This window comes from Leuciscus leuciscus (genome assembly GCF_965113295.1).
Source record: "Leuciscus leuciscus genome assembly, chromosome: 7".
NCBI lineage: Eukaryota > Metazoa > Chordata > Actinopteri > Cypriniformes > Leuciscidae > Leuciscus > Leuciscus leuciscus.
In genome coordinates this window covers 12,061,835-12,086,465 of record NC_138731.1, presented here as the reverse complement: position 1 = coordinate 12,086,465, position 24,631 = coordinate 12,061,835, and the positions used below count along the sequence as shown (strand labels likewise).

The 24,631-nt window shown below is 39.2% G+C and overlaps 1 protein-coding gene and 1 long non-coding RNA gene across 3 annotated transcripts in view; one reads left to right on the top strand and one right to left on the bottom strand.

Annotated features, from left to right (window-relative positions):
• ubr3 (ubiquitin protein ligase E3 component n-recognin 3) overlaps positions 1-24,631 on the top strand; it is an 82,670-nt gene that overhangs the window by 30,282 nt on the left and 27,757 nt on the right. For both annotated transcript variants that reach the window (XM_082176029.1, XM_082176028.1), the window contains exons 23-27: positions 2,136-2,581; positions 4,452-4,540; positions 21,088-21,237; positions 22,140-22,273; positions 23,515-23,625. In XM_082176029.1, the coding sequence (XP_082032155.1) occupies positions 2,136-2,581; positions 4,452-4,540; positions 21,088-21,237; positions 22,140-22,273; positions 23,515-23,625 (930 nt within the window). The remainder of the gene's footprint in view (positions 1-2,135; positions 2,582-4,451; positions 4,541-21,087; positions 21,238-22,139; positions 22,274-23,514; positions 23,626-24,631) is intronic.
• On the bottom strand, positions 13,079-16,628 carry LOC309503529. The gene is made up of 3 exons (XR_014207696.1): positions 14,891-16,628; positions 14,092-14,593; positions 13,079-13,948 (listed from the first exon to the last, which is right to left on the bottom strand). It is a non-coding gene; the product is annotated as an uncharacterized lncRNA (long non-coding RNA).

Below are 24,631 nucleotides of genomic sequence, written 5' to 3'. Positions count from 1 at the left end.
ATGCGCCAGAACACACAAAGTTGATCTCTATATCCTGTTGTTTTGATGACATCACTCTCCATCCTCAGAGTTCCAGACGGCTGACAGGAAATTGGAGAGAGGTAGAGGGATTTGGGAATGATTTCAAGAGTGATGTTTTGAGTAACCAAGTATGGAATGGTCTGAAATAGAAGCACTGCACTTTTGTTTGTTTGTTTGTTTGTTTGTTTGTTTTGCAGATATTCTTTTGCAATATTCAAAGACCTGTTGCTCGTTTTCTTGTTACACTAATTTTGGTGTAATGGCAATTGGTCTGTGACAAATAAGGATATCTGAGATGATGAAAACACGAAGAAAACGTATAGCTTAAAATGGATGTGCAAAATTTCAGAATTAAACATAAAAAATAAAAAAAATTGGTCAAAAAGTGGTTTAAACTGGTAACAGTAACAATATTTTCAAGGTAACCCCTATTTTTAATTTGATTACAGTTTATTTTTACATTCATGACATTTAATCATTCATGTAAAAACAAAAACAATATATACGTGTGTGTGTGATATGTGGACAACTTTTTTCTCTTAAGTAATTTTAATGTAACATTTGAATACTGTATGTTTATCATAGAAGAGGTTCGGTTCTCAGAAAAAGAAAAATGTGCATTTTAGAGATTAATTAATAGATCCAGATACACATAACGAGCTTCATGCCATTGACCCAATTATAAATAAGTGCACAGGAAATAGAGCACTGGTATCTTTGTTTTCCGTGATTGCATTTTTGTTTTGTTTATTTTTTGGGTTTTCATTTGTTTTTTTTTTGTCTTTTGTGTTTTGATCTGTCCATTCTCCTGCTTGGTTTGTTTCTCTTTTGTGACTTTGTGTTCATAGTATGTGATTTCATTAATGTTTCAAATGAGCTCAGAGATAAGAGGAAGTTTTCATTAACTGCATGTGTTTCCAGTGATGTACTGTGATATGAGTCTTGAGCTCAGTGGTTCAGTGCTCATTATTAAATATTTATTTATTTATTCGCTTCAGTGAGATTAGCATGCTAATTAAACACTATGGATAGCTGACACGTTCAGTAAGGGTTAGTTGTGTGAAGGAATTTTTCTTTATTATTGTGATTCCAGAGTATGTTCTGCCAATCGTGTGTCAGAAATGTCATAAAAAAAAAATGGTAATATAATATCTTAAACTGTAAAATGACTGTAAATGATGATTTAAACAAGTTTACAGTTCAAATAATGCAGGTTTTAAAAAAAGTGTTATGATAAAGCTCACATTTCAGCCTTTATACCATTTTTAAGTCTAAATTATAAATGATTAGGCTATATTTCAGTGATTTTAAAAATATGATTATATATGTGTTATATATATATATAGAAAATCTTGTTTAGATTCTTTTCAATCCACCGGTTAACAACAGTGCGTATATGCTGTGCTGCCTAAAAATATGAGTCAGTTTTTGCATTGGTCAAAAACAGGAGATGGACTGAGTGAAAATAAGTTATCTCTCTGACCACCAGTAGGTGGTGCTTATGGAACCGCTGAACCATCGCGGTTACTCTGGTAACCCTCGTTCACAACCTACACTGAGCTTATTAGGCCCTGTCCCAAATGGCACACTTCATGTGCGCTTACGGTCTTGTGGACTTACAATGAGCGCTGCATGTCCGTTAAATCCACAAGACCGTAGGGTGTCCCATTTGTCCCCCATTTTAGGTTTCAGAAGTGTGCTCACGAGTGCCCCCTTTGCGGCCGATAACCATGTGTAACACCGATACTTCAAGCAAACTTCACCACTAAACCACTTCAAACATCAACTAGTTATTACTATTACTTCTGTTTATTAACATTCGTAAATATCTACTAATTAATAAACAAATACATTTTGTAAATCATGTTGCATTTAAAGCTGTATTATAAAAGCAGATTGTGCATTACAATGATTTAACACACTGCCTCACCCTCAAAGGAGTTATTGCTTCAATAGCATGTGAACTACTCACTCTGAATGACTACGACCAAACAAATCTTCTCAACGCAACCATGAGTGTGACATTGGTGTGCGTGGCCTCATAATTGTTCCTTGCAGCTATATGTGTATTTGTCATTCTACCAGTTTATTCTCTGTCTGTGGTTTCTCCTCAGAACCTGCGTGAAGCTCAAGTGTTCAGTCTCGTGGCGGAGCGCAGGAGGAAGTTCCAGGAGATCATTAACCGCAGCAACCACGAGGCCAGTCAGGCGGTGCGACCCAAGTCCTCGTCCTCCCGGTGGCTCCCGCCCGGATCACCCCCGCAGCTGGTGACCGAGATCCTGGAGATCCGGGAGAGCATGCTGTCGCTCCTGGTCAAACTGCACCAGAAACTGTCTGCCAAGCAGAACTCTCTGTCTCTGAGCTGGTTGGCCGAGGTGGATCCGGCCCATCACGCACACGGAGATGGGTTAACGTCCATCGAAAGAATCTTGGCCAAAGCGGCCACACGCAGCCGGCACAGCAAGAGATGCCTACAGGACATCTGTGGAAAGGTGTGTCCACCCGTACCTCCCAAGAAGAACAGTCCTGGAGACAAGAAGAGTATGGACAAGGAGGAGAGGTGTGTGTTCCCTGTCAAAGGTGTCATATTCCACTTGATTAGACCTTATTCACAGCAGCGCCATCTTTTTTAGTGGGAATGAAAGCGAGGCTGTGAGGGATAGACATGCATCTCTTCAGTGTTGTACTGCTATATAATGTGTTTTTGGATTGTTCTGCTGACGAAACATTGCAAAAATATCTTTAGAAGAATTTTAGTAGACAAAAAAATTGTGATCTAGGAGCTTTATACAGCTTTTTACAGAGGATGCCATTGAAGTATCCCTCACATCTAACTGTCATGGTGCTGACAGAAACCATCTTTGGGGAAAAATTATTTAAGTGTAATTGGATTTTTTTAGTTTGGCTCGTGTCCGATTTGATAACATGGAGTGGGCGAGGTTTATGACATACTGCAGCCAGCCACTAGGGGAAGATTGAAATGCTTTTGGCTTCACTTTTCAGGACGCATGCGGCACATTTGGGACAGACAGACAATAGCCCCTTTCACACATAAAGTCTTTACTGTCAAATTACTGGTAACAGATCATGTGTGAACAGGACCTTTTCAAACATACCGGTAAATTGGTTCCGGTAATTTACCAGTAAGGGAAGTTGTAACATTACCAGTAAATTACAGATATATGTGCTGTGTGAATGCGTAATGAAGATTACTGGTATTTTGCACGTATGAGGTCAGAACGCGCTGCCGTAAGAAGTGATTTGGGCCAATCAGAAGCCGTTGAAAGAGCAACGGCTCTGGGCCATTCATAAAATTATGACGCAGATGACGCGTTTACTCGGCACTGTTTACAAATGTCTTCAAATTGGAGTGATACCGAAACTAAAGAGCTTCTCCTCGTCCGGGTGGATGAAGAGATTTGTCAACAACTTAGAGGAACAGTTAATGATACTGTCACGTATGATAAAATAACTAGCCTTCTTCAGGAACAAGGCATAAACTTCCTGTTAATGACATCGTCACAGAGTGTTGCTTGTGTGAACAGCACATTTTTGAATTTACCGGTAAAGTCGTTCTGGCTTTTTTTACGGTAATTTACCGGGATTGCTGTGTGAAAAGGGCTAATGTGAACACATGGCACACAATTTTTGAGAAAGAAATATACAGGCTTTTTTTCATTGAAAAAGTTGCTTTTTGAAGGATTTGTGCCTTTTTTTTTTTTTTTTTACCTAAAATTGAAACCAGCATATGGAAAGAATAATCTATTTCATTGTAGTTCTCTATATGAAGCATATAGACTTTATTCAAGCCACAGAAAGTCAAAAGTTTTGCTGAGAAATGCACTATACGCATTCTTCCAGGCTAGGGTGATGTCATTGATTATGAACATTACTTATGATTTGGGACAAATATTTAATGGAAAACTATGCGAGTTGTCGTGACTGGGCACTGCGGACAGACGGTGAGTGGCGGCGCTGTGTACACACTCATAGAAAACAATGTGTTCAAATTTATAGACGTGACACATGGCAAGACACGGTTTCTTGTCCCCCTTTACCCATTTTTAATATTGTCCATTGTAAAGTAATCACTAATAGCATGAAAAGTCTTATAATTATATGTATTTATTTAACAAACAAATAGTTAACATTTTATGATATGGCCATCATATTGGTTAAATATGATGAAATAACATGAAATATACATAAATTCTGTCAGTGCATCCCTAACTAATGAAGATTTCCATTGGACTTAATGACTTCTGAGAATGATATATTCCCATCCTCAAAATATGCCATCAAGTAAATGGTGGTCAGATGCGGATGTCATCAAATGTAATCTGATTATGATCATGTCAACATTTCAGTGCTTGATAATATTTCATAATTAAAGTTAATGATGCATATAACTTGTGTTTTGACATCTGCAGGCGTCAGAGGGCCAGAGAGAGACAGCAGAAGCTGCTGGCAGAGTTTGCCTCAAGGCAGAAGAGCTTCATGGAGACTGCCATGGATGTTGGTGAGCTTGAATATGAGCTGATGTTGTTTGCTGACCTTTATGACCTTTTATGAATTTGATGAGCCTCTCTAGCTGTTAATTAGTAAATGATCAGTTTCATGTTTATATTATTGATTTTCATTCTGACTTATGTCAGATCTAAAGACACAACATAAATGTTTAATCGGGATATGTTTTAACTCGATGTTCTCAATGTTCTCGCAATATCTTTCAGTCCGTCAATGTTTGTTGTTCTTCATGATTATGGCCGGGTTGCTCAAAACAGCCCAGACGTGCGGGACGTTTGTATGAGATGTGTTCTTGTATTCAAAAATAGCTACGGCATGGAACTAAATGCAAAAAACAATTTTTAATGTGTGTAATTTAGAATTTGAGATCGGATTAGTCTTTTCTGTTTTCCACAACAGGAGCACTGGCATGGAGATGTAGCCTTAGCTTTTGACTCGATCGACCGAGGTTCGAATCAACCTTTTTACGAGCTCATTCTTCTCTCTTTTCCCATTGAATATCAGCTCGGCGACGCATTTAATTGAAATAAAAATGAAGATTTTATTTGGAAAACAGGAAATAAAGGGCCTAACGGATATTTACTAGTGGGAATAAAGTGTTCATCTGGTAGGGTTATGGGTTGGAGTAGGGGAGGGCTTTAGGGACAGGGACAAGTAATGTCCCAGTAAGGCAGCATCTATATATGTTTTTAATAAATTAAAGCAATAAGCCCCAAGTCGCTGTAGTGTACAGTGTATTTAGAACAGCTAAGGGGCGTTGTTAGGCACGAAGCAGAGCGAAGGGCACAGGGGAATGTTTGTAGAGTCATTTACAATGGCTTTGAACACGGCTTAACCAATCAGAATCAATATCCATTTTATAAATAATCATATACACTCATAGTACAAACCACTGAGGTGCAAATAGTATATGCCACTATTTGCACTACGTATAAATGACATCTAACCATTTGCACTTAGTGCAAATAGCCTCTGCCCTATTAAAATTGTAGTTGCACTTTATTTTACAGTACGTTCACTTGCAGTGTACTTGCCTAAGAAAGTATTGGGTATAAGTATATAAGGGAGCTACATGGGTTAAGTTTAGGTTTAGCGGTATGTTCAGGGTTAGTACCTAGTTATTACCCAGTTATTGTACTATAATAAGTACATAGTGTGTACATGGGGGAACAGGACTGTAAAATAAAGTGCTACTGAAATTTGAAAACTATTACAGAAAGAACTGTGGTGGTACCTTAGTGTCATATGGTAATACCACATTACTTGCGTATATGCCATGGTTCTGAATCATTGCCATTTTGTAAGACCATGTACACATTATAGATCTTTTGGTTTATAGCTTTTTGACCCTTAATTGGAAATTCACACTCTTGTGTCCTTTCACACTCCCACAGATCCTAAACTACTCTTGAGATTTTACACGCTACACCCCATTTTAATACCGATTAAAACCCCATTTTTATACCGATGAGCCAAAACATTATGACCACCTGCCTAATATGCCGTTGGTCCTCCGTGTACCGACAAAACAGTGCTGGTCCGCCGAGGCATGGACTCTACAACACATCTGAAGGTGTCCGGTGGTATCTGGTGCCAAGGCATTAGCAGCAGATCCTTCAAGTCCTGTATGTTGTAAGGTGGAACTACAGTGGATCGGACTTGTTGTTTCAGCACATCCTACAGATGCTCAGATTGAGATCTGGGGAATTTGGAGGCCGGGTCAACCCCTTGAACTCTTCACCATTCCTCAACAATGTGTGCAGTGTGGCAGAGTGCATTATCCTGTGGAAAGGGCCGCTGCCATCAGGCAATACCATTGCCATGAAGGGGTTTACCTAGTTTGCAACGTTTAGGCAAGTGTCAAATTTATGTCCACATGAATGCCAAGGTTTCCCAGCAGAACATTGCCAGAGCATCACACTCCCTCCAACGGCTGTCATTTTCCCACAGTGCATCCTGGTGCATCACTTCCTCAGGTAAATGACCCATTCACAGCAGTCCTCATGATGCAAAAGAAAATGGGACTGATAGAACCAAGCTACCTTCTTCCACTGCTCCAAGGTCCAGTTCCGACACTTGTGTGCCCATTGTAGGTGCTTTCGAGAGTGGACAGGGTTCTTCGTGAGCTCTCTGACTGGCTTTGTAGCTTCATACGCATCAGAGTGCTATGCGCTGTGTGTTATGACGCATTCCTCCCATAACAATCATTCACATTTTCTGTGACTTATGCCACAGTTGACCTTCATTCGGTTCGGACCAGACAGGATAGCCTTTGTTGCCCTACGGCATTGAGTCTTAGACGGCCAACACCCTGTCGCTGATGTGTGATTTGTCCCTCCTCAGACCACTGTCCTCACCACTGCTGACCGGGAGCCACACGTAAGCCTTGCTCATTTCAGAGATGCTCTGACCCGTTCGTCTAGCCATACCGATTTGGCCCTTGTCAAAATCTCTCAGGTCTTTACTCCTGCCCACTCCCACACATTGACTTCGAGAACGGATTGTTCGCTTGCCATATAATCAACCCAGACCTTGACATGACACCTTGATAGGACATTTTTTGCTTCACCTGTGAGTGGTCATAATGATTTGGTTCATCAGTGCATTATGGTATTTATATGATACTCTAGGTATTTTTACAAATATTATTGTAGCTTCATCTATGAGGAATGAAAGTGATAAGCAAATCTCAATTTAGACATGCATGTGCAAAATTCTGTTTTTAATTATGAGCTTTCCAGTGTAGTATTTTAACGGTTTAGTCAGTTACATTTTAAACTCTATTGCTAGCCATTATATTTTGCTAGCAAATACAAACAGACATGGAGTTTAGAGGACATCGTAAACTTGCAGAAATCCTTGAATGCTGAAGCTGTTGGCTGTAATTTTACTCGCTGAAGGAAGGTGACTCAAATTGCCTCTGTTCAGCCATACACACTCCCTCAGGCCCTTTTAGTAGCACGCGTGTGTGTGTTGGGGGGGATTCTCAGGGGCCATATTGTTAGGCTTCAGGGCAGTTCTGCTGTGTGTTGAGATCAAGAGGGAGAACGCAGTGACACAGTGTTTAAAACATGAGTGATGAAGTTTAAATATAAACCGTAATATCTCAGTACAGTCAACATCATATCCTACACATGACCGCCTATGTACTGAACATGGGATGGTTTAGAAAGAATCTCTTTCTGGATTATGAAACAAAGTCGATTCAGCTATAACACTACTCTGGAAATCCAGAGTTCTCGCGAGAGCACAAGTTGAATTTGCTCAGTGAGTTTACTCTGCCGTCGAGTAATGATGCTCATTAAATATGCCCTTGTATCCGAGCTGCACCAATCACATCGGGTTATCTGATATAGGCGGGCCAGAGGCGAGCTAAACAGATGACGACAGCGCTGTGACGTCGAAGTCATTAGTAAACATTGCAAGATGGCTATGGATGAACACCAGTTGTTTGAAAGGGCTTTGGCCGCTACAATGAATGAGTTAGACTTGGCTTTTTATCTAAAAGAGGAACAGAAGACGCCGCTCGAATCGATCCTTTGCAAGAAGGACGTTTTTGCTGTTTTGCCGAACGGATACGGCAAGAGTCTAATCTACCAGTTAGCTCCGCTGGTATCTAAGCGTATGGGGCTTGTTGTGATTGGTCGTAGTGTTCTCCAATTGCATGCAGTGAGATTTTAAAATGCATGCTTGGTGCCGCCCCTCGAGCTGGGCGATTTTCATTAGTCGATGCTAGACCATTAATCTTTCAGATTAATATTTTTGCATAGTTCGAATTACAGGACAGAAATATCAGTTTTGGGGGGGTCAGATAATTTTTCTGATATTGTGAAAAAATATAATTACTGTTACAATACAAGTCAACTCCTATTTTCACTGTAGGAACATTTTAATGTAAAGCGATTTCAGACACCCCTATTGTGGACCGTACCATTTTTAACCACCGTGGCTAGAAGCAACGGAGATAGAGAACGACTTCAACTTCTCAAGCATGTGTCAACGTTGAATGACAAAACGCTAGTTTCATAAAGTATCATTCTTTTCAACATTCCTTATTTGTATATTCAAAAATATTTAAAATAATCTAATTTAATACAGTTATAATCTTTCAATGTAAATTATTTAATTTTATTGGTAACAGCCTAGTGTCTAATTATTTTAATTGAATATATTTATCAAATTTAAGAATTTGAAATGAAAGATGGAGCATACATTTAATAAAATTAGGGGAAAATGCCCTTTATAAAGGTACAAAAAAATATTCTGAGTGTTTTCAAACAGTGATGTAATGAAACATTGACAATTTAAGCTTGAAGGGAGTAAAGCCTCTGTTTAGGCTATTAAGGAAATGTAATTTTGCCAAAAGAAGAACTTTTATTTTAAATAAATGCTCATTTTAAATCAGCCTACTTCAGTGTGATATGTTACCATATTATCAAGCTTAACACTGAGAATTTGAATAATTGTAATGTGATGATCAGATGCAGATATCTAAATCTAGGCGGTTTGTGGGTGGATTGTTTCTTTTTAATAGTGGATTTGGGTGACTCAAAGTGCACCAGATTAATGAGTTTATCTTTAAAATGTAAAAAAAATTCTTACGGGGGGGCATGCCCCCGGACCCCCTAGAGGTACCAAGCTCCACCAACAGAAAAAATTGTGGAAAACACATTAGGCTATATGATGATCTACAAAAAAATACACATTTAACTATCTTATTATTAAAATACATTATTATAATTTTACCACCTCCACCTCATTTTGAGCCTGGAAAAAAACCTGAAATATGCAATAGGCTTCTTGTAAAGGTATTACTATTTACTTGTAATTAGAATGGTATTTCAGTGCACTTAACTTCTAACTTTTGGGAGTTGATCAAAACAGTTCTCTTTTGGATATATAATAACAATGAGATATTCTGTAGCCTACTGATTATCAGTTTGTCACATGTTTAGACCTTGTATGTGTGTTGCACAACACATGTTGCACTTGCGATCACGGTGGGGATTGATATGGTAGTGGACCATGATGGTTATAGAAGAAGTGAAGGAGCAGTACCCCCCAATTATGGTGGGGTAATTCGCACTCTGTATTTTTGGTTGCCGAACTATCAGTGCATCACCAGCAGTGTTATTTGAATAAAGATCATATCTGATCTGTTTAGAGAAATTGTCTTTGTTGTTCACCATTTGTCACGAGCGACTGCTAAAATGACCTTGAGATTTGGTTGAAATATTAGCTTCAGACACCCATGGCTGATGTCCCCACTGACATTGAGCGGTGTCTATATTATAGATGTGCGTGTGTCTGGGATTGTCAGAATAAAACATTCTCTTGAGCTCTGCTGTACAGGCTCCATTTGTTTTCCAGATTTAAATCAAAGGTCACTTTGATCATGGATATTTGCACTGGAATTATAATGAGATAAATTGGGCCAGCATTTCGAGCATCTGTGCCTATGGTAATGGATCTCAGAGTAGTACTGGATGTCTTACTGCAGAAAGATAGCACAGAGACAGTGATGGGACAGTGAAAATGGGGAAGGTGTTTACAGAGGGACATGAGTTTTTAGTCAATGTCTGATCAAAAATCAAATCGAGGTAATAAATTAAAGGCAACTTGAGTGCCAATAATAAAGCTAGTCTCTCAAAGCCAGACTCGCTGTTGGCATATAGTCTGGTCAATTTAGAAGCTTCACCACATGTAAGCAACCAAAAACAGTTGATGCCACAATAACAGCCCAGATTGTAAAACATTACCATTTCTGTGCAGCTATTTGAATCACACTGAAGAAATTAAAGGAAATGTGTGATTCATCAAAATGTCTCGTTATTGAAACAGTTAGTGGTTGAATAATTGCCATGGCTGATATAAGGGGCTTTTGCACCAGAGGAACCTTTTCATAGTTCCTAGAACTATTGGTGGAAGTACCCTGATTTTAGCGAGTTCGCACCGCAGGAACTAGGAACGATTTTAGTTCCAGGAACTCCTTTTGGAGAAACTAGTTTAGCTCATACTTCAGAGTAGGGTCTAAACCAGCACTATATGAACTAGCGGTGATGTTAGTGTACGATGATTGGCCGAACGCACGCAAAACACCAGCACCCGCCATTAAAAAAAAAAGCAGTGTGTAAACACAGTTTCTGGAGGAAAGACATAGGCTATAATCTAACTCTACTAACATGGAAAACAGTGATAGATGGACCTCTTAACCTTTACACAAAGGAGAAAATCCAATGCAACTTTGAGGGGGACCAAGCCAAACCTGATTATGTATTTTCTGCTCAGCTAGCAACACTGGATATCAACCACACGGCATATGCTAATAACTTTTCATTACTGTCTATGTATAATAGTTTGATCTAATATTGATTAGACAGGACTGTTAGACAGATCGTAAACTAATGAACACGGAGAATGCGAGCACTGTGAGCCCATGCTCTGGCTGGCGTTCTCAGCTCTGTCAAAATAAAGATCCGCCATTCCTTAAAAATAAAGGTCACAACAACAAGCGCGGCTTACGTCACTTCAGAGTTCCTACTGGCGGTGCGAATGCAACCAGGAAAATGTTCCTAAGGGTTCCTAACCATTAGTTATTGGGGAACCAACCTGGTTGGTTTTTCCTAGAACTAAGTTCCTAGAACTAACCGGTGCGAAAGCCCTTATAATGGCCGATATTTGCCATTTTAATGGTAGGGTAGGCAATTTCGGAGAGTCTAGCAATAGCAAGTTAGCTTTGAAAGCATAAGATCCCATCATCCCTTCAGAGTGTCTCCAAAGTCTTGTCTCTTTTAAAACACATGAACGTGTACAGCAGAGTCTGCAAATTGTCACATAAATGACCTCTTGTCTCAAAGCAATTTACAAGATAACAATGAACGTAAACAACTTGTAGAGCTCTAGTTGTACCACCTGACTGCTGCAGATTCATTTCAACGTTGACAGCGTTGTGCATAAAAACTCATAAGTCTGAGTCTGAGGACGTGAACAGCTCCAGGTAGAACATCACGGGTTGCCATCTCATAATTATGTTTACGACATTGCGTGAACGCAGCATATGTTCATTGTTTTGGGTCAGGAGGAACTGTAAAAGGTGTCTGCTGTTTGTTTGTGGCTCTCGGTGACTGGTGTCTACAACTCTGTATAGTCTTATGAAACACGCTGATGACGTGTGAGCAGATATATGTTTTTTTTATTGATTGCTATCAGGATGTGAAGAGAGGTTCAACCAATATAACAAAAAGTGCTTATAAAACCAATTGCCTACCCTACCTTCAATTCTTGGCAAGGGCCGAAGTCGGGCTTTTATTTTGACAGCACTGAGAGCTCCTGTGCCTGAGTGCAGATTCTGAGGATCATGGCGCTCAGCGAACATTGAGCGGTGCTGTCTAAGGCTGACAGATTTCAGCTTCATAGTGTGTCTGAATATTACATTGAATAAAATGTTGAATTACATTTACTCTGACAATTTGACTTATGAAAGGAAATAGTTGTTTTGCTACCACCAGCAATACAGTGATTGAAACTGAACTATTTTAGTAATTTTGGGTTTGTTTAATAGTGCGTAGGATAATAATGCTGTGTCATAAATCTCTCAAAGTTCACATATTGCTTTTATTGCTATGGAAACGTCTCTTGGGTTAATTAAGTTGTATTTGCTGCATAATTGCTTTGTAATAAATACTTTATTTGTTTGTGAACTGGTGGTCAGGTTCATTAATCTTGTTTAATGTATAATTAGAGCTTGACTGATGTGATGTCTGCATTAACCCTTGAGTTGGTGTGTTTTTCTGATGAACAAGGTCTACTGGATGAATGAATTAGAATGTAATCAACAAAAACTAGTTTCACCATCATTCAATTTTATGTTTTGACCTTTTTACTGTGTACAAAGGTCATGAATTGTCCACATGTGACGACTAGTTGTTGAAGTATCTCGTATTATAGTGTTTACTTAGGACAGGTGTGTGGAGGGCAGCAGTACCTGGCCGGCTGCCTCAGGCAAACACTGTCACATTAACTTTCTAACACAAACGGTTCATTTCCCCATAGACTTCCTGTCACTGTCAGTGCACCTTAAGCTATAAATCAATCCAAACACACACTGACATTTACAAAGCCTCCATTTGCTCATTCTTTAATGTTTAGGAATGATTTAGAAAAGGTAATTAATGGAATAGCAGACTTTAAAAGTAGGGGAGTCAGCAGTGTTTATGACTGGGCATGCTACTTTTAAAGTGATTTTAAATATTTTGCATTACTCTTTATAATAAGTAACTAAATGCATTAAATAAGTGTTGACTGAGATCCTACATATACAGAGTAGTGGTCGACCGATATTGTTTTTTTTTGATTGCCGATATCTTAGAGAGCAGGATGGCCGATATAAAGCCGATATTTTTATTATATACTTTATATTTATTTTAATCAATATTTTATAAATTTTAAATAAATTAGAAAACAAATCTCTAAAATAAACAGGCTTATACTTTAGATGGCAGCTTCTTGAATCTGCAATCCTATTACAGTATTTTTCACAAATAAAGTAATTGTTTAAAAATATATGAATATGTGAATAAAAAGGAAGTAAACACTGTAACAGGGCACTCAGTAATCTGGTAATATTGTGCGCACTGGTAATCATATTTTTTCAAATAAAGACAAGGTAACGCTAATATTACATACAGCACACAGTGAAAACGATATGAATATGACACAGTGGGCAACTGGATATAGCACAGCATATTTTAAAATGAAGGATTTCAAGTTTTTCGATCGCGTCTCCTGTGAAGCTGATCTTCTGTTCGCATTCACTCACTTCGCACGGATCGACCGTCACTCGCAGTAACACGTTTATGCAGGCTACAAATGCACACTTCACAAGATATCACAGCTAGATTCCATTAAATCTGCAAGTTTTGTGAAATTAAATGTTTATTAGATATTCAGAGATTTGTTTAAATGATGTAGATGCGCATTTGCTGAATGTTGACCGTAAATGAGTAAGTATTTTAGCCTAATTGTTTGCCTTTTCTGTTACAAATAATATAAAAGCAACACTTTACTTTTTCGCTTACCATTTACTTTCTTTGTTTACCAGTTCTGTCTAACAAAGTATTAGATATATGACTGACAGAGATCGTAAACTAATGAACGTGAGCGCTGTGTGATCAGGCTCTGCCGTTCTCTTCTGGCGCTGGTGTTCTGAGCGCCGCCCGTCAAAATAAAAGTCCCTCTTCCAACACATCGGCCAATCAGAAAAACTTATCGGCCGATGCCGATATTTTAAAAGTGCCAAATATCGGCCGATATATCGAGATGGTCCTCACTGCAGAACATGAAATCCACGGGGAGGAGTCGGATCTAGATCCAACTCCTCCCACCTTACATATACCTAAACCTACCCATCTCCACCCCCTGATCCCTAAACCAACCCTAAACCTACCCATCTCCACCCCTTAATCCCTAAACCCACCCCTAAACCTACCAATCTCCACCCCTTATATCTGGATCCAACTCCTCCCACCTTACATATACCTAAACCTACCCATCTCCACCCCCTGATCCCTAAACCTACCCCTAAACCTACCCATCTCCACCCCTTAATCCCTAAACCCACCCTAAACCTACCAATCTCCACCCCTTATATCTGGATCCAACTCCTCCCACCTTACATATACCTAAACCTACCCATCTCCACCCCCTGATCCCTAAACCTACCCCTAAACCTACCCATCTCCACCCCTTAATCCCTAAACCCACCCCTAAACCTACCAATCTCCACCCCTTATATCTGGATCCAACTCCGCCCCCCCGGATCTCGTGTACTGCAGTGAGGTGCTACTGGATATATCGGCCTTGGCGATATATCGGTCGACCACTAATACAGAGTGGAAGGTAGAAGCCAATGCTTGACTTGTAGAGCTGCACGATTAATCATTAAAAGATTGCGATCTCGATTCAAATACCCTGTGATCTTATTCCTAAATGACAGTGATTCTGTTTTGTCTATTGAACATTTGCGATCACAGCGGAACATTCAAATCTGCATCCATGCTGCCGCTGACACAGAGATTATCACAGAAGTACTAGGATAGAAGTTTATTGTTCGGATATAAACACTGATGTTTACGGTAGCGATCAACATCGAGTAAATCGCCTTTGAATGTAACAACGCTTCAAATAAAGATTTTATCTATTACATTGTTACACCAGTAGGTGGCGACAAGTGACTGTTAAAATGTTTTATTTATCATTGAATCATTCATTTAAAGGGCAAAATAAGCTAAATTCACTTTTACATGGAGTTTGAGCATAAATTTGGTAGTGTGTACACAACCACCCTATAATGATAAATCCACCAAGTACTTTTTTTAAATCCCCATAAATCATAAGCACTGTCTCAGAACAAGCCGTTCACAGATTCATTGACATCACTTTGCACAGGTCCCGCCCACGACTGTTGACTGACACTGCAGATTTTGCGTAGACCCGCCCTGAGTGAGCTGTACACACTCAGCCATTGTTTCGACACCAGAGCAGCTGTAGACAAAAATGTCTCGTAAGCAACTCAGGTGTTTTGTTGTTGGATGTAAGAGTGAACATAACGGTCTTCATGTACTCCTGACATCACCTGACATTTTATTTTTGAAGGGAATGCGCCCCATATACCTATAAAATATATATATATTTTTTACCATTTTACACCAGACTGCTTTGTGAACGAGGGGCAATACAAAACAGGTTTTGCTAAAAAAAGGTTGTCCCTCAAGGATGGATCAGTACAAATACGTGATCCAGCTTACAGTCTCTGGAGTGATAGGCCTAATATTACTGATCACAGCAGTAATGAAAGGGAGAGTGCTCATTTTATTACAGTTTATCAGAGTTGTTTTAGGGATATAAAGTCTACCAGTTTATTTAGCAACCCCTGAAAAGGCATTAAGTCTGTAGGCTATATATTTGTTTACTATTAGTTGTAACGAGTGTTTTGTGTACTTTGCTGTGTATGTTGATGATAATGAAAGGAAGAGAGAGAGAGTTTATGGATAAGACTTTAATGTGCACTTCTTGTACTGTTTATTCAGCTCTTACAGTGATTTTCTGGAGTGTAAACGGACGCTTCATCTTTTGTCTGATGTACAATAAACTTCATTAAACTCATCAGTAAAGTTTTGGCAATCATTTGGACACGGTCCATTACAGCAGGCTTGTATAGTGGATAAAAGCAAGGTGACAACAGAAGAAGTTATAACCGTAATTAAACTAAACTATACCAGTTCTATCTCCATACAGCATATATTCTCTGGCTCTGTGGGCATTATTGTCCGACTCTGGTTTGAACTGAACACCACTGACATTTCAGTGCATGAAATTGTCCTGTTGGTTTGTTGCATGAGCTCTTGAAGCTCCGCCCTCTTCTTGAAAGGGGGCAGAGGGCAGCAGCTCATTTGCATTTAAAGGGACAAAAACTGTGTGTTTTTGCACATCCTCAAAAAGTGTCAATTTTAACATGCTATAAAAAATTGCCTGTGGGGTATTTTGAGCTAAAACTTCCCACACACACTCTGGGGACATCAGATAATTGTTTTACATCTTGTAAAAGGGGTCATAATAAGGGCCCTTTAAGAGATTCGTTCAAAAACGCTGATTCATCCAATAATGAAAAAAAAAATAGACTGCATCTGAAATCGCATACTTTCCTACTATATAGTAGGCCAAAAACAGTATGTGACATAAGTATGTCTAAAACCCACAGAACTCATAAAAGAGCGGGCAAAAAGTCCCCGGATGATCTACTACTGTACCTCCAGTGAGATTCTGAAGTGTGCATTCGATGGACACTTTACTATCCCATGAGGCCACAAGGAGGATTTATCAATGGCAGTGAAGTGACGCTACGGACGCTGGTAGGTCACATGATAATGACAACATGGCGCATGTTGTACGTCCGGATTACATTTATACTACACACATTCATACTATATAGATCATACTTTTTTTTTTTTTTTTTTTTTTAGTCATGAAGTAATTAATTCAAAATAAGTACCTACTCAATTAACATTTTGTCAGAACTTCTAGTAAATGACTTTGTTTAGTAGTAACATAAATAATTTTGTTTAGTTGTCTATTCAGAATCGTGATCTCATTATTTATATATTTATATATATATATATATGTGTGTGTGTGTGTGTGTGTATGTGTGTGTGTGTATGTGTGTGTGTATATGTGTGTGTGTATATGTGTGTGTGTTAATCAGTAAATTCATTAAATAGAAAAAACAAATATGCATCACTTTATTAAAAATAATTCTGATATTATGGTAAATTTAATAACACTTTTACAGTTACAGACAAGTTTAAGGCATTTTAAGATTTCAAACCATTCCTTGAGCCTCCTCATCACTTCACACAACATTAGCTCTGTTGTTACTGCTTTTAATGCATGACCGCCTGAACCTCCATTAGCTGTTTGCTAATTTAACCAGAAGAGTGCAAAAAAGTAATTCAGATCCGCATTATATAACTAATTAAGTTTTGCCAATCTACTGAGCTCATAATTCATGTTCAGTTATTGGATTTCACCCCTTTTTTCTCTGACTTTTATGCTTGGCTTCTCTCTTTTTTTAATGTAAAATGAAAACGCCAAACCATTACAATAAAGTACTGTGGTGGGACCATGAATCAGTGGGATGCCGTGGTAATGAATGACCTTATCATGGAAGTATCTTAAGATTCCCATGATACTTTTTGGTACTTTTTTGCTAGGAGCTTCAAACTTTATCAGTCTTTCTAAAGTTTCTGGTGAACAATCAATCTCTACACAACTTAAACTGAATCTAATGGGCCACCTATGCAAAGTATCCCTGATGCTTTATCTAAATTGATGTTCTTTATCTCTTCTCTGAAACCTATTGAGCTGTATTACAGATTTGTTTTTCAATTCTTATTTATTAGAATTATTAACTCATCAGGAATCTAGAAAATCTCTATCTCAGCCTCCCCGGGAAAGTCTATTCCAGGGTACTGGAGAGGAGAATCCGGCCGATAGTAGAACCTCGGATTCAGGAGGAACAGTGTGGTTTTCGTCCTGGTCGTGGAACACTGGACCAGCTCTATACCCTCTACAGGGTGCTGGAGGGTTCATGGGAGTTTGCCCAACCAATCCACATGTGCTTTGTGGATTTGGAGAAGGCATTCGACTGTGTCCCTCGCGGCATCTTGTGGAGGGTGCTCTGGGAGTATGGGGTTCGGGGCCCTTTGCTAAGGGCTACCCGGTCCCTGTACGACCGGAGCAGGAGCTTGGTTTGCATTGCCAGGGTTTCCGCGGGGTTGTAAAAGGTAGTAAAAGGTAGTAAATTAAATTATGCCAAATTAAGGCCAGTAAAAAGTAGTAAAAAGTAGTAAACGTCATCTGACGAGGTAGTAAATTTTCGAAGCCCCATCTAACTGGGTCTATATCATGGGTGTCCAAACTTCGGCCCGCGGTCCAGTTTTTATTGGCCCGCAGCCAGGGTCCGAAATTAACACCCGCCAAGCGCCAAGTGCGGTTAGATTTTCCGTTTGGCGAGGGAGAGACCTTGCGCGTGTGTGTGTCTCTCTCTCTCTCTCTCTCTCTCTCTCTCTCTCTCTCTCTCTCTCTCTCTCTCTCTCTCTCTCTCTCTCATGCAGTGGTGACGCGTTCATATAAACGGCACCTAAACGCTGTAAAAAAAATATTATGACATTTTAATTGTTTATTAATAAACAAGTGTTTCTGTGTCAGCTGCAAAGATGAAGTTGACACTGACTCGCGATCTTCACAGTAGTGAACGCGCCGGAGAAAAATGCATTTCTTACGGATTAGCCTATAGCTTACTTTTATTTAGTTTTGATTGGTTCTGTTTAAAAGTAGAAATTTCAAGCTTTCTGTAGATAATAGATATAGGATATTTCTAATTTGTTTAGGTCTGTGAGGCGAGTAGCCTAGGCTACCTATACGCTGAGTTTCGGTTCATGTCTGAACGTGTTGTGATTATACAAAATAATGAAACATGGATTAAAATTAAGATAAAATTAATACAAAACGAAATTCGTTTCAAAGAGAGGCTTTGTGTTTTCTGTTTGATGTATCTGTGAAAGTTTTAAAAGCATCCTTAATGGAGAACGAATGGTTAGGCTACATGTTTTTTTCCTCAAATGCAAACACGAAATAAAAGACAAAATACTTTTTAAAAAGACAATTTTTTGGGAAAAAATCTGGATTTATAGCTTTTGAAAAAAAATCTGGATGGATTAATAGCGTTTTGGAAAAAAATCTGGATGGATTTATAGCGTTTTGAAAAAAAAATCTGGATGGATTAATAGCGTTTTGGAAAAAAATCTGGATGGATTTATAGCGTTTTGAAAAAAAATATGGATGGATTTATAGCGTTTTGAAAAAAAATCTGGATGGATTAATAGCGTTTTGAAAAAAAATATGGATGGATTTATTGCGTTTTGGAAAAAAATATGGATGGATTTATAGCGTTTTGGGAAAAATATGGATGGATTTATAGCGTTTTGGGAAAAAATATGGATGGATTTATAGCGTTTTATAGCCAGGTTGTAAAAATACAGTATTGTGTATTGTGTCAATATGTCACCTCTAGTGTGTGGCCCGGCCCTTTGTTTATTTTTCTGTATTTGACCCTCACTAAAAAACGTTTGGACACCCCTGGTCTATATGGTTTTCAATTAGGGTAACTTACGTGTACAGGCCTATTTCCTTACTAAACTTCCATGAATTTATTTTTATTTTGAGTCGGACCCAAAGACAGAGGTTTAAGTCTCTCTGGTTCTCTATCTCTCCCTCTCAGTGTTGAAATTAAGTTATAATTGCCTCATTAAATTGTGATTAAATATGTTATTAATTCATTTTGGAAAGATATTTCATGTCTTTACTTGTCACTTTACTTAACACTTAACACTGCTACAGTTGAAGTTTGAAGCCGTGTTGGTAGTAAAAATATTGTGATGGTAGTAAAATAGGTGGTAAAAAGGTAGTAAATTCAATTTAAGAATCTCTGTATAAACCCTGATTGCCGGCAGTAAGTCAGACTTGTTCCCGGTGCATGTTGGACTCCGGCAGGGCTGCCCTTTGTCGCCGGTTCTGTTCATAACTTTTATGGACAGAATTTCTAGGCGCAGCCAGGGGCCGGAGGGGGTCAGGTTTGGGGACCACACAATTTCATCTCTGCTCTTTGCGGATGATGTTGTCGTGTTGGCCCCATCAGACCAGGACCTTCAGCATGCACCCGGACGGTTTGCAGCCGAGTGTGAAGCGGCTGGGATGAGAATCAGCACCTCCAAATCCGAGGCCATGGTTCTCAGTCGGAAAAGGGTGGTTTGCCCGCTTCAGGTTGGTGGAGAGTTCCTGCCTCAAGTGGAAGAGTTCAAGTATCTTGGGGTCTTGTTCACGAGTGAGGGAAGGATGGAACGGGAGATTGACAGACGGATCGGTGCAGCTTCTGCAGTAATGCGGTCGCTGTACCGGTCTGTCGTGGTGAAGAAGGAGCTGAGCCGTAAGGCGAAGCTCTCGATTTACCGGTCAATCTACGTTCCTACTCTCACCTATGGTCATGAGCTGTGGGTTATGACCGAAAGGACAAGATCCCGGATACAGGCGGCCGAAATGAGCTTTCTCCGCAGGGTGGCTGGGCGATCCCTTAGAGATAGGGTGAGAAGCTCAGGAGACCCCGGGGAAGACCTAGGACACGCTGGAGGGACTATGTCTCCCGGCTGGCCTGGGAACGCCTCGGTGTCCCCCCGGAAGAGCTGGAGGAAGTGTCTAGGGAGAGGGAAGTCTGGGCATCCCTGCTTAGACTGCTGCCCCCGCGACCCGGCCCCGGATAAGCGGAAGAAGATGGATGGATGGATGGATGGAATCTAGAAAACAATTTTTTGTGCTGGTATTTTTTCCTAGTGCACTCTGGGATTGCCTTCTCTGTGAAGGAAACATGTGATGCTTCCCTAGAATTTGACCAAAACAAAGTATCTTGAATGACAGAAATATTTATGCGACAAGCCTTACACTGTATATTTATTCACGTTTTAATGTGCCTCTGGTTATAGGGCTTTTTAGATGAATGCCAATGCTTTTTAGGTCTTGTAGAATCTGCTATTTCTGACCCAATTCATTTGCTGTCTTTCACGGCTGCTAAAAGCTGTTTTCCCAGGGAGTCAAAATACTATTGGGTAAATTGGCAGTGGGCGGCATCACACAGGATCACTTGGACCAAAACAAAAACAGACATACCGACGCGAAATGCACATTTCAAAGCAGAATAACTGGCTGTAAAATTGTTTTTCAGAGAACCATGGTATGGTATTTTTATGCTTTAGTACAGTAAAAAAAAATGACGTCACCTTTAAAATGCTATATATGTGGGCATCTCACTAGGTTGTGGAAAGAAACCACTTTTATTTGAAAGGAGATTTTGTGATCTCAAAGACTCTGTTCTCTATAATTCCTTTTATAGGTTATCTGACTTCTGTTTTATTCGATTTTTGTGTTTAATAGAGTCTCCTGAAACGGATGCAGTGATGGACGTGGGCTCGACTGAACTTTTGGACTCTGAAGTTCTGTATGACTGTGTGATCTGTGGTCAAAGCGGCCCGTCCACTGAAGACAGACCCACAGGACTGGTGGTGCTGCTACAGGCTTCATCAGGTATTACTACACTCCAACATCAGCATTGTAGCAGTGTCTATAGCAACAATGGCTAGTAGAAGTGGATTTTAGGCCAACTTTAAAACAGATAACATCAGGGCTTCTAGTAATGAAAAATAAATGTCATTTTGGTGATCAAATATGAGTTTTAAGGGATAAAATTATTGACTACAGGCCAGGGTGACTTAAATTTTTTGTCAACTGAATGATAATGAATTATTTTATTTTTTTGTATAGTGCTTTTCAGAATACATATAGTTTAAAAGCAGCTGAAACTATAAGGATTGTGTACTCCTATGTTCTTAATATAATTGCCTTTTTTCATTTGCGTAAGTCGTCTCTATATCACCACTAGGACTGTGTGTAGCTTTACAGCTTTCCATCTGCAGGTTCAGGTTGTGGTCCAGATCACTGGAGCACTTTAACTGTGCTTTAAACCACCCATGAGTTTAAATTCACCCTCTTTACTCTACTTGTTTTAACAACAGTGTTTTAATTGCTTCTGTGACTTCTCAGCTGGTGCTGTGATAAAATTAAAATAGTGTTTTATGAATAATCACTGGTCTTTGATTTGTCTGTTATGTGACGTTAGTACTCTTGAAACGCCTCAAGGTCGAGATGGCAACTTTCTAGCAGTCATGTCTGACTCTGTAGAGAAATTCTCTGCAGAAAATCAACAGTTCTTTGAGATTTGATGGACTGATAGGCTTCTGATTATTGCTGAGTATTCAGTATGGTAGGGTTTAGGGTCAGCAAGCATCGGCGTGACATTCGTTACAGTTTTGACTTTGACGTGGCATTTCATTATAGTATTCAAATGGTGAGTGCCATAAATGTGATGATGGCAGCTAATTAACATATGATTGGCATTTCTGAAGAGTGTGTATATGTTTGTATTTCAGTGTTGGGGCACCGTTGTCGTAGTGACATGCCAAAGCGATTGCCCACCACAGATGAGGAACACATCTACCCCGAGGACACATGTGGAGCGACCAATGACGTTAGACTGTCCCTTATGCAACGCTACTTTAAAGATGTATGTGCCATATATAAACGCACAACTCACAATAACCTCTCTATAACACACTAACAATATAAAACTCAATCTGAAACATCTTTGTTCAGGCATCAGGGGTGTGATTCTTCCGGATAAATCCGGAAATCCGGCTTTTCTGACCTGAAAATGATGCTCTCGTAAATCATGCAAATCCGCTCACCGCTGTCAACGTTTTTTGTGCTTCTGATTCATGTCTTCATGTCACTCCACAAGTAGTCCATTCATTTGTCACGATGGAACTTCATTCAAAGCAGAGCTCCACCAAAGAGCATGCACTTGTTGCGGAAGGTTATCTAAAGTGTTCTAAGAATTTTGGACGTGTGGGGCGAACTATTTCTTTTCTTAGCTGAAGCCCACAACGGGACAAAATAAATGTAAAGAGAGACATAGTGGAGTTCCTATTTCCGTTTTGACAAGTAGAATTAAGTGCAATATGACTGCATAAGCATGCAATTATCCATTTTGTTCTTTTATTTTTTCGAGAGGCTAAAATGTTGGTAACACTTTACAATAAGGTTCCTTTATTAAACATTAGTTAATGTATTAACTAACATGAACTAACAATGGGCAATACATTTATTACTGTTTTTGTTAATCTTTGTTAATGTTAGTTAATAAAAATAAAGCTGTTCATTGTTTGTTCATGTTAGTTCACAGTGCATTAACTAATGTTAACAAGATTTTAATAAAGTATTAGTAAATGTTGAAATTAACATTAACAAAGATGAACAAATGCTGTATAAGTGCAGTTCATTATTAGTTAATGTTAACTAATGTAGTTAACTAATGAACCTTATTGTAAAGTGTTACCAAAATGTTTTAAGCATTTTAAATGCACCACCACTTATGCACAACATACTTTCATTCAGGTACAACCTCATTACGGTTGCACACACTTGCTTTAATAATGCAGTATATCACAAGAGGCCAATAAATTACATTGTTGTTACCTCAGTAAAGGTTTGTTAGGCACAGTGTGACACGTAGTAAAATCAATTTCTCATGTGTCATAATGCTTTTAAGTCGGTGGAATTTAATGTGTTTTTGGATCCCATTGACTTTCGCTGTATGGAAAACCCCACTGCGAGTGAAAGTGAAAGCCCTGTGTTCAGTATGAGTTTAATAATACATCAAATCTGAATGTGTTGTTAACATGCCACTCATTAGGTCATGACTGATGTTCTGAAGTTTCTCTATTTTCCATGTTCTCAATTTGCTAGAGTTCCTGTCTGCAGTCTGTGTCTGTTGGCTGGGACGGGGGTGTATATGTGCAGACGTGCGGCCACACTCTTCATATAGACTGTCACAAGTCCTACATGGAATCCTTACGGGTGAGAATCACTGTCAAGAGCTGTAACTTATCAAGCCATTTATCATGCATTTGGAAAGTCTTACTGCAGTTAGGAAAAGTATATGTGCACAGTGACCCCACTCTCACAGCCCACCTAGCATTTGAACAGCTCTTAAATGATTTAACCCAACAGATGATTCTGGAATCATTCATCCAGCTGTCTAATATAAAGTGGTTTCTGATCTAGTGTCTGTCAAGACTGGCGTTTGACTCCCCTGTCAGAGACATATTCAGTATTCACCGTTCACACACTCTGTCGGCTGTATTCCAAACCCCAATTCATCATTTATGAAAATGTCCCATGGCACCAGAGCCTTGTGAACCACAGGCTCTAGAGGAACTGTCTTCATTGACTGTTATACATAAAGACTATCAGTTTATCTACTGTCTTGTCTGCTAAAAATAAATTAAGGAATCATTTTGTTTTACTTGTGTTAAATTTTGTTGATACACAAGTTGGTACGTTCAACAATACTTTCCATGATGTACAAATATAAAATGTCTTTTTCAAGACAAGATCTTGAGCTATTAGTTCAGACTCTGATCTGTCATTAGAGGTCCATCCACCACTGTTTCTTCTCAACTGAACCTTTGAGAGGTGTATTGTGCTTATGCTAATAAGGGCAGTCTGACATCACCATCTGCTTAAAAATCTGTGACATGAGCATTGGCGCGTAGAGCAAGAGAATTAGCTCTAGAATTAGGAGCACTTTAGTCTCAGCCTCAGGAGATGCACACAAACCCCCAAAACTGATGCATATTACACACACAAATACCAAGAGCTTGCTTCAAGTCATAAGCTCCAGTGCTGTTCTGTTATTGGCAAAGGCTGTTTTCTTCCATTTGGCCTTATTCTAAAATTGTGTGCGCGTGATGACGTCATCCAAATTGTAGCATGAGCTATGGTGTATCACAAAAAAAAAAAACTGCCCTTGAGCCAATTCCATACATAATTTTGTGTATTTCACAAATTTGTATCATATGCA